The sequence below is a fragment of the Colias eurytheme genome, chromosome 13 (genome assembly GCF_061535395.1).
Source record: "Colias eurytheme isolate Ceu_HAF_F1 chromosome 13, ilColEury1 Martin Lab GWU primary, whole genome shotgun sequence".
Lineage (NCBI taxonomy): Eukaryota > Metazoa > Arthropoda > Insecta > Lepidoptera > Pieridae > Colias > Colias eurytheme.
Window position 1 is genome coordinate 1,455,498 of NC_142992.1, and position 12,030 is coordinate 1,467,527.

The following is a 12,030-nucleotide window of genomic DNA, read 5'->3' on the forward strand; positions in this document are numbered from 1 at the left end:
GGATCCTTTTTCTTGTTAACACGATAGCGACTGAAATACTTTACTAATCGAGTCTTTTTTTTTCTCTTACGCTTGAGTATGCTCAGGAATAGAACCCTTTCATTTTTCAGGGTCTGATTCGATGTGGTTTAATTGTTATTAAATAAACAAAAATAATAATTAATAAATATTTATTAAAAAAAAATTATGAGGCGTGCACTTTTGGATTTTCCAAATTATTTTCAATTTTATTTATCCGAAAATCGGATACTTTTTAAACGACTTCAAAAAAGGAGGAGGATCCAGCCGGTACATATAAGTTACTTTCATTACCCATAACTCATAAGCTAATGTTTATGTCAGTATCATGATTGAAATTCGAGTACAAGTTTGCTTCACGTTAAATTTCGAAATGTCCCATTCATTTTCTATCATTTTTCGCTCGATAATGTCCGATAAACGTGATACATCGCCGACCCTGGTGACTACGAACCATTAGGCAATAGATATACTTCCATATCTTACAATTTCTCTCATCTCGCTACCTAGCGCTCATGTTGAAGTACTAAAACCACATACCTTTTAAATAAAGCTAGGCCGCCTTACTACGGCAGTCGAGTATAGCCTTCTACGCACTGAGCACGCCCCGCCAATCTTCCAACATGACGCTCTGACGCGAATTCATTTACGACAATTTAAATGTTACAAACGCCCATAAAAAATATCGGCCAGAAATAAGTGCGTGTGACACGTTCCTTTTTTAAATTTGTTTGTTTTTTTTTTCTTTATTTTCCAAACGGACTGTGATAATGGGTTTGAAATCGGAAGATGACAAACAGCCCAGCAAATTGGCGATCATGGATGACATTTCGGATTCGCCACGTAAGTTTTTTTATTTATTTATTTTTTATTTTGAATGAGATATGAGCGTGTAAAATTGTAGAACAATAAAATATTATTCATCTATAAATTGTGTCACTGGTTATGTCACTAAGTATAATGTTAATTTGTGCATAATTTGTAATTGACTGTCGTTTAGTGTACTTAATTGAGCAATTTTAATTATTATTTTCATTTCAAATGTTCGTGATAGCACGGTCAGTGATTTTATGTTAAAAATTAATAGTGATTTTTTAGTCTGACATTTTAGTTGGTTATTGTTTGAGACAAAACACAATAAACCAAGTAAAAATACTTGTCCTTAATTATGAATTTTTGTCTTTTGATATACCCAGGTTCTTAATTAAAGTTTTAAAAGAACGTACCTAATGCATAAACTTATTGTTATTGACTGGTAGAAAAAAATAAATAAATTGAAAATTAAAACATCACACGAAAACACTTGAATATTTATTTGCAAAATAGGTAGGTACCTATTGATTACCAATTTTTTACACTTTTTAATTTTGATGGAGCCAAAATACACAACCGGTACAGCAGATGCATCCTACCGGTTCCTTATTTTTTATTTCTTTTGTTTTCCCTTATTTGAGGGTTATATCACAGACTAATAATAATATACTACGTATACAAGTTATATAGACTATAGTACAATGTTCCTACATAATAAGGTACAAATGCGGTAGTTTTTTTTTCGTTTTATTATTGTGCTGAAAGACTTAACAATTTTAATATGATAAAAATACTTAAATATTCAAGGATTTTCTAAATTACAATTTTGGACGATTTTTAACATTTACGCGCTTTTTCAACATAAGCAGTATGTTATTTACATAGGTATGTATACCTACCTACTTTTTGATACTGATAAAATCTCGAAAATAATATTATAATGGAATTAAGTTATCAAAACTATTTTAATATTTGTAATACACTTGAACAAATTATTAACAGGATTAGTTACGTTGATATGGTGCGTTATAAGGTGCGTTAGCTCTTGAAATAATGTTATGATTTTCTGAAAACGACTAGCCGCTTTTCCCTGCTTCGTTCGCGTTGACCCAGAAAAAAAATAGCATGGGTATTGGGTAACCTATAGGTACATAATACGCTAAATTATTAAATATAATACAATTACTTGTACATTATAGGATTATTTCAAGGACTTGCTTTTTATATTTTTTAGTTTAAGTTTAGGGTAGGTACCTATCGCATAAAGATTTCGATCGACCGACGTCAAAATAAAAATTAAGAACCTACCTACCTATTTTACTTTTCAGCTTGTTATTTTACAGCTTTTCATTATTTTTAAACTTAATAAAATTTTAGGTTCGCATTGCAGGGGCTTCTTTTAAAGTTAGTTTGGTAGTTCGATAACATGATATTTTTTTGCAAAATAGGTAGGTATTACACTTTATTAACACTCGAAAAATATCCAAATATAAAATTGATAAGGACTAAAAAAAAGTAATGGAATTTCTTGAAAGTACGGTTTGATAAGCTTTTCTGTTATTTTCAACAGAAAATTATTATAAATACCTATTTCGGAAAAAAACACAACGGCTAAATTGACAAACTCCCCCTTTTTTTGAAATTGGTTAAAAAGACACGAGGGGTCAATTAGGTTCTTACAAGGAGTTTAAAAATAAGTGTTTCTGTAATGCAAAAGTTTTCAAATAAAGTAATCAGAGATTACAAAACAATGATTCAAATAGCATTAGGAATTGTAATGGGTTTATCATTCAAAGTAAGCCATTAAAGCAATACTTTCTTTGTTATGGCAATGAGTAACAGCAAGCAATGAATGTATGTTATTTTTAGAAATCTTCACAGTATTTACCTATGCATATAATATTATGTATATTGTACATACATAAAACAATTGTATATAGATGAATAATAATTTCCGATTAAAATAGAAAAAAGACCTATTAAAATAATGATCATTAGTCATTTACCTACAGTAGATACTAGTACAGTATAGTCTAACGAATGGTAAGGGAACATTCTGATGAAGGTGATTTAATTCCAGTTTAAAAAATAATAATTACCTACCGATAATAATATACTGTTACCGATAATAATAATTTCAATGGGTCAGTCAAAAATGATAATTCAGGAAAAGTGAATTTACCATGCTTAGTATTTCTAAACAAACAGTTTCTAATGGTACCTAAAACTTATCTGTGGAAAGTAAAATGGTTTGTAACTGGTTTTCAAAATGGAGTTTCTTTTCTCTACACAAATAAATAAAAATGATTACCTATTTCTAAAATTGGCGTTTAAAAATCATCGCATATAAAAAAACTCAAATAATCCACTTGTCAAATAAAAAATAGAATATCCTGCCCAAGTCCTGCCCTGTCCCGCAGTCGAGAGTTCTGAGGTTACAAACCCAAAAAAAATACATTCGATTTTGAACATTCCATTTTATTTTATGAAATTGGTTGTAAAATAATATAATAGGTGTATATATATGTGTATAGATACCAGTATTAATTTAAGCAATTTATCTTGCTAATTACTTTGAAGACAACCACGAATGACGACTATACTCAACTTGTATGTTCTAGCACGCTACATTAATATTAATTACTACATTATCTTGCAAAATATCTTTAAAAATTCCTTAGTTTTACTATTTCATTATGCTTTAAAACTTAATATATAAAAATATATAATTAAAATTAAATGATTTTATTAAATAATTTAGCGTTATTGAATAATAACAATAAGCTCGAAACAAATAATTATATTTTATATCTAACACGTTGTAAACAATGTTTTTTTTTGCTCAAAATGCATTTACAATGAATGCTTATGCAAGTTAAATTTCTCTTAAATAATATATTCTTACACAAGGAAGTGCAAATGGAACGAGGTCATATTTTGTAAAAAATATTTATCAGTTTTATTCAATATTTACATTTGTGCAAAAGATTAATTATTGCGTAGGGCTGTCAATTTGCAGGTAAACCTTTAAATGTAAACTTATTACCTTTTTTCCAATTAATTATAAATTTTAATAACTCTCTACAACAACCCTTTAGTGTGTTTTCTTCTTAATTATAAAGTGAAAAAAAATTAACGAAACATGTAAACCAATATGAATATTAAATGGATTCATAATTCCGACGCAAATTCTTCCCTTTTAAAAACGAAATATTTCGACTCAATTGATATTTATGACGCATTTTAAAATATATCATCCCTATCTATACTAATATTATAAAGAGGAAAGGTTTGTATGTATGTATGTATGTATGTATGGTTTTCACGCATAAACTACTGGACCGATTTTGATGAAATTTGGCACAGATAATCTTTAGACCCTGAGAAAGAACATAGGCTAACTTTTATTGCGAAATATGTACCACGGGCGAAGCCGGGGCGGACCGCTAGTCAAAAATAATTTCAGTCCGTAGCTTATAACATAATAAATTACCTAGCTACCTAATTATTTTATTCGGCAACCCTGTCCAGATACTTACACCATTCTTCAACAAAGCAAATATTAATTTTACAACAATTCCTCATAAAGTGTATTTGCTTAGTAAATCATTTATTCCATGAGTATGAATAAAACATGTTATAGAATTACATAATGCGAACTACCTACTATTTTGTTTTGAATATTCGAAATTTCAAGGACAATTTATGAGCTACTAAAACGATCCTAATAAAGTCATCATGAATTGCAGTAAATAGGTCTTAAAACATAATATATTGAAGAAAATAGTTTACTTGGCTTTATGCGGAATAAATATGATTTTCTTTGAAACATTGCCCGCCCAAGACATAGTCATTTTTCTTTTTACTGTACTCTTAAAAGAATGCTAAAGGAATGCTAGAATAGAATTGCCCTAATATTCCAGATCTATGCTAAAAACAACGAATAAAGTTTTGTCTGGGCGGAACCTTAATTCCTACCAGTATTGAATATCTATATGCCTGATACTAAAGCGCCATTTACATGATGCAAGTTTCTTGCCTGTTGCATACAATAAAATTGAAGCAATAAATTACCTGCATGGTCTAACTACGACAGATCCTATCCTACTAATATTATAAATGCGAAAGTTGTGAGGATGTGTATGTGTGTGTTTGTTACTCTTTTACAGAAATACTACTAAACTTCATGAAACTACAATGAAATTTTGCACAAATATAGAGGGTAACTTGGATTAACACATAGGATAGGTTTTATCCCGGAAATCCCACGGGAACTATGCGGGGTTTTATTTGAAAACGCGGGTGAAGCCGACGGTGGAAAGTTAGTAATATAATATTATACTAGTATTAATACTAATTTACATTCATATTGCCAGGTATTTCGAAACAAGACGATTAGAAACCCTAAAATACTTTGTTTGTCAACAAATTATTTATCAAACTTGATTTACTCGCACGTACTTCTCCCAATCGTCTTACGAAACTCAATTTATCGTATCTTTTAACAATTGATTATTATGTTTACGAAATTGTACCGCGGTATATTTTTCAATATATGGTATTTTATGTCAAGGTGGTTTTCACATTATTTACTTTGTTATCTTATCCAGAAAATATATTCAATCAATGAATGTGTAGAAACTAGAAATGTTTACGCGCAAAAAAGGTATTGTTTATTCTTCATAGAATGGAACTCACATACAAATTTTTAGCATTTGGACTGACATTACCGATCCTATTGTCTTGGATTAGTTATATGTATCGAATTAAAATAATCATGTACGTGGGATTCATAGAAAAAAAAACAAGTGCTGGTTTTTTTTTAAAGAAATTGTTTGATCGCAGTGAGATATGATCATGATATGCGTAATGCGATTTAATTTCATTGTCAATAATCTGTATGTCAGCTAAGTTGCATCAACACAGTGCAGTAAATAATGTTTACAATAGCTTCAGTGAGCATTACAAATAAAAACCAGGCGTGTTGTTTACAATACACATGCCTTTTCAATAACAGAACACTCCTCTCTGTCAATACAATATGATTCACAATGCTCATGTTCAAAAATTATCTGTGTGGAAATTAAACATTTTTTACGTAAAACGATATACGTGGGAATGAGTCAACGTGAAGGAAATTAAAAATGTAATCAACGATGAAGAATTTTGTTAAATCGAACGGAAGAATATAAATTTTCTATTTGTCGAACTGTCTACATAATAATTAATATATGCATATGCGAATTATAATATGCGTAATTAATTATATATAAAAACACATACATTCTAATATTTTAAAAAAGACAGGTTGCACTCCGGGAGTGCCGGCAGAAGTGAAAACTTGATCATGTTTGATATCCATCCGTCTTAACGCTTTTTCGATCAGGTCACGTGTCCTGACGCGAGTTTAAGCTTTTATACCCATTACAAAAAAGTGCTCAACGCCGCTAAAGAAGTTTTCACTTCAATAATAATTATTAAATATTAATCTTATGAATATTTAGTTGGTTGTTAATTTAGTTTTTCTTATCTTCACGCAGCAAGGGTGCATAGGATTTTCGTGATTTTGTGGACAAAGGTGTATTAGGTATACTGGTTACCAGATTGTGTTTACCAGTCCTCTGCCTGATGTAAATCACAATTTTCACAACTGCTCTTTAAAAATTAGCGCAACAAGTATTATTTAAAGAAACTGCATACACGCTAATAGAAAAACGAGTGAATCTATATAACCTACATAGTACATACACATTACTGCATGTTCTATGCATTTTTTAACATTGCATCTTTAATGCATCCTATATAATTCCACAAGACCTTGACGTTCTCAAAGGGAATATTAACAATATTGTTTACCGCTTCTAAACAACAAGTTATCTCTGCGATTTTCCTATTTGTTCAGTTTTCTTGACCCGATTTCTAAGCAAACTTATCGGCATGCTTTTATTTGTCAGCAAACTGTTTTAACGAGTTTTCACCGGAATATATTTATACATACTTAAATGGTAGCTGATATATTTAAGTTTTAAATGAATGTTTCTTAAAAGGTACTACTAGATAACAGTTTTAACGACCCCTAATCCTATCAAAACTCGATTAAAATGAAATTTTTCCTTATAATAGGAAGAAACTCGAAGAACATGATCATAAACTATTTGGTAGAAGATTTCTGATTACATGAATTACTTGACTTAATGTCCTGTGGCCCCTGTGTGGGACAGAGGGCGTCCACAGTGTGCCGCCATCGCGTTATGTCTTCACCTCCTGCCACGTCAACCCAATCACTTTCATTTTATTACATTATTTCTTTCTGATTACATACAGCTGTAATTTTCTTATTATTATTGACGAAAGAATTCCCAAGAGGGTCAGGGCCCAGGGGTAACCTGCTCTTAAAAGTACGTTGCAAAAATGCCGATATGTTATAACTTACAGCACTGACCAACTTGTTTGTTTTGCAAGAAACGAAAGCAATAGCATTATTTAGCGCTTAAGTGAAAATCGCCCATCCTTAGGCTTTCACGTTTTCTCCTGGGCTAAAATCGTGTTCATAAAATCGAAGGTAGCCTTGATTACAAAACATTAGTACCTACATGTAATTGTAGTCGCCTGCCTGTTGATTTAAAAGACTTAAAGCTTTGAAACACAATCTAAATTTTCATTCAGGTTTCATTTTAATTCTATGGTTGATCTTTTGTCGTCGAGTTCTGAAAAAGGAAGAAATTGTTATTTCTTAGTTCAAACAGCTGATCCTTGACTAGTTGTAGTTATCAGTTGCCGGGATTTATAATTGCTTTTTAATAATTCGGATAAGGTTTTCAAGCATTCTTTCCGAAAAGCTTTGATTTGATACTCCAAAACTCAATTAATATTTTCAGACCTAGACCGACCTTATATTCACTTCAGTCATATAATTTTAACCTAGTCTTGTAATAGCTTGGGTAGCTCTTACCATATTTTCTGCCTGACCCATATGACAATAACTATTCGGAACTATGCATGTTATTATTATATAATGAAAGCAAATGATTGCACAACACTGATTGTATAATAACTCCAAAACGCAACTACACGCTAGTTCTTGGTATAATCTATACATTGAAATAAAATTTAAGTGTTTTTTTTTATTTCAACATGGGTTTTACAATTTCATAATAGTTATTATGTTGTGCGGAGGTTGTTTTGATCTTTCATATTGCAAAAGTTTTGAATTGTGTTTTTGTACTACCTATTTAAAAATAAGGCATTTATGGAATAGTCATAACATTTCTAATAACCGGGATCATTTATAAATGCCATTGGTTGCATTCCAATGTCATATTTTTCCATTCCGATGTAATAAATTCTATCCATAATCCTACAAAAGATCTGCGAGTCATTATCACATCCTATTTGATTTGACATTAAAAGCTTATCATATCTCTTCATTCTGTTGCTAGCATCAGTGAAGGATGCTTCGTAGAAGTCAAATATACGTCCTTTGATTTAAGATTTCATGAACAAGTAAATGTGTCAAGATTAAAAGATTAATAACGAAATAGCTATCGACACTCTCTAAAACGATTGATAATGTCATTGCCTATCATGTTGACGCTAATGCTATCTTCTAGTGGCGTCGTTGCCTCAATGTAGGACATTATCTTGCTGGACTTTACGACTCTCGGCATAGAACAAAAAAGTAGTATTGTGTTTTGATACATCATAATCATAACCTGTGATCATAACATTCTACCACATTTATTACGTATAGACGTATTGACCATTGACCAATATACAGAATGCACGGTATAGCTAAGTAGGACTTATAAGTTGGTTCCTAGAAACGATGGAGGTTTGCAATTCTTACAAGTGTTATCAAATTTTGAAACTGCTTAGCATTTCTGTTTTTTATGTCATTCATTTCCATAATTTGTTGTTGTTGATGAAATTCAGTCCGAGGAGTGTTTATCCTAAACAACAGGTTAATAATAATAGTTAAATAAAATAAAATAAAAATCATTTATTGAACAAGGTTCCTTACATCAAAATATAGACCCCAGACTCCCAATATAGCTTTCGCTGTGTTTCAGGAGTCTGTGCCTTCCCGATACAATACATTAGAATAGAATACATTTAAATTACGATCGACGAATTTACGAATAATATTATTATTAGCTATTAATTTATTAATATCTTCACAGAATAATTTACTACTTTATTTTAATTGATTGAGTATTTATTGTTTTGCTCATAAATTGCGATTGGTCGATAAATTGTGGCAAGCTTTGAGTGTGGAACCTGTTTTTATGGTTATTGTTGTCACTCTACTTTACTCATGACTAGCTTCTTGTTGTGGCTCTGTCTGTTGTTTCTTTTAAATATGCTGATTTATGATTTGTTAGGAATGTCCGAGATATCATATCTTACGAATAGTACAATGTGTAATCTTTTATTTATGTATGTACCTACTTATTTAAATCCAATTTTTCAGGCGTGTTATTCACTTTTTCGCGCCGTTCATATTTAGCTTAGGTTACAGATCAAAACAATTATATAGCATGAAAAATCTAAAGTGGTTGTTCATCATTAAATGATGAATCACCGGAAGTTAATCTATCTCTTCCTATCTAAGGAGATCTATACACGTAAGAGTAGGACATATAGATCATCAAGATTTCCCTCACGTCCTTTCCTTGCGATTGTGTCTCAAAAAGGCCGACAATGTGTTTATCCTTTTACATATACTTGACTGTCAAGGTGAAAATACTTGCTTGGATTAAAAATTAATTGCATCTTGAGATTTAATTGCAACAGTAGTGGCCCTGTGTAAATTTTATATATACATAGTGCATAAAATACACGGGTGATATAGGTGTAAGGAAAAATTCGAAAATTATTGTCCCCGCCAACTTTTTAAATTAATGTTTAAGGACAACTTTGAGGATAATATACTTACAGATTTATTTCAAGTTTGTTGCAGGCTCAAGCTGTACACACTATATCTACCTACATATATGCTTGTAAGCATATTTAGTGTGCATGAGTTTATTTAAAAATACTGAACATTTATATATCGGAAGTTTCTCTAAGAAATAACAAGGTTAATTAGTAATCGTCTCTTTCGACTTATTGCTAAGTAGTAAATATAAATCATAATTATAATAAGCAGTAAGTTATAGAACAAAACATAAAGCACTAAAAACAGCAAAGACAGAACAATAGGAGCATTTACTCGACATACTGTATTAATTTTTCTAACATAACTCTCATAGACTTCCGTCATCCGTGTTACGGCATTTTATTGTCATGAGGTTAAAATATTTTATTCCATAAAATTTTTATTACCTAAAATATAATTAAGTTCCATTGGAGTATTGTGACGTAGTGAATGCTAAAAAGGAAGTTAGGTTAAAAATAAAATTACATTAAAATAAAATACAGAATCTATAAATCGCAGTGTGATCAATATCTGTGATTTACAAATTATTACAAATTTGAATCAAAATATGAATTAAATATTTCAAAATAACAGTTGGTTATAGCAATAACATGTTAAGGTAGGTATTTTAAGAAAAAAGAGTAAAAGAATTGCCATAAACTTGAAAACATGACCCGGAACAGTGGATAAAAAACAATATTTATTAACATAACATTACCATAAAAACATAACGGTTTGACAAATTTTAAAGTTCACCTAAATAAAAAAATTGTAAACAAATTTATGGAAAAAACCGCGAAAACACGTGCGCAAAAGCCGTTTCGATAAAGGTGAAACGAGTTAAAGAAATTCAGAATCAAGTATATTGACGGACGCACCTTCAAGAATCGATTAGTAGCCCTGTTAAAAGTAGCGCCTCTTAAATTATACATATTGAGGTCTTGCCGATTTTCTTAATAAAATTATAACTACATACTTATATACGAAAATGACTGTATGGTAACCATACACAACCACCAGCAGTTCAGATGAAACTGAAACTGATGAAAATTTGAACTCTTTCTAATAATAAAATAGATAAAGCGTGGGAGTGATTACTTTTTCACGTAAAAAAATATAAAAGGTACTTACTTGTTTTGGAAAACAATTGCTTTTCTACAACGAACCAATATTGCAAAAAGATCATTATAATAAAAAACGCATCAAGAAGATAATCATCATAATTCCCTAGAGCTACAGCCTACAACCCTATTTAAATTTTATGTGTTAATTTTATAGATTTAGGAACAGTAAATTAGACTCCAAGCGAAGCCAGGTCACACTACTAGTATAAATTGTACTTCGCAATCACAATAGTGATTGTAACTTGTCACGTTCTTGTGTCACATGCAATGGGCAACGGCAGATAAATATTAAATTGTATAATTAAATACGTGTTTTACTAAGATTTTCTCTTCTATTATTGTTTATTTTGAGGACGTCTTGCGTAATATTGATAAGACTGATTGGTTTCGTGTTTATTGAAAAACTTTATTAAAAAAATTATGCTTACTCAACATATTCAACGTAGTTTAAAAATGTATCTTAAATCATTACCAAATAAAATTAATAGTCGCGAACAAATACTATACAAACTATAGAAAAGTTACAAGTTTAAAAGAAAACGTGGGTTTATAATGTAATTCGATCGCTTTTTAATTAATATTCAATTGTTTCATCGGTAATGTATTCATCGTAAGATCACAGAAATTATACAATACGGAACCAATAGTAAATACCTGTGGTAAATACGGATGTTAGCAAATGATACATTTATTGAGAGAATATTTAAATGATCTTCGATAAAAGACAATAAATTTTATCAAATACCTACCTCAAATGTCGCGAAAATTTCTAACATATTAAAGAGCACAGTTAAAGAGATAAGAATTAATGTACCTACAGCTGTGAAACGAAGTAACAAAAATACTCCATCGCTTTCGGGAAAGTCGGTTAAAAATAATTGCAACTGGGTAAAAATCGTATTTCTCAGGTAAGGTCGTGGTTTTAATGTCAAATCAAGTAAGGAAAGGCGTCGCCCGATAAACCTGTATGTGTCATTGAACTTTATAATTTGCCGCTCAAAATGAGCGATGCGTGGTGACTTTTTGTGAGAAATGACGAAATTTAGAGCGTACGCAATGTTTTTTTTAGCAACCTGCATTAGTAGGTCATTAAATGTTTATTAAAAACGCCCGCGGCTTTGCTTGCTTGGGCTTGTTTGTATCGCGCGAAAATTGATG

At 30.6% G+C, this 12,030-nt stretch overlaps 1 protein-coding gene across 1 annotated transcript in view; it reads left to right on the top strand.

Moving 5' to 3' along the window:
* Positions 1-605: 605 nt before the first annotated feature.
* Picot (putative inorganic phosphate cotransporter protein picot) overlaps positions 606-12,030 on the top strand; it is a 62,216-nt gene continuing 50,791 nt past the window's right edge. Inside the window, exon 1 of the mRNA XM_090109116.1 lies at positions 606-861. Within this exon, the coding sequence (XP_089965242.1) occupies positions 789-861 (73 nt within the window). The 5' untranslated portion in view covers positions 606-788. The remainder of the gene's footprint in view (positions 862-12,030) is intronic.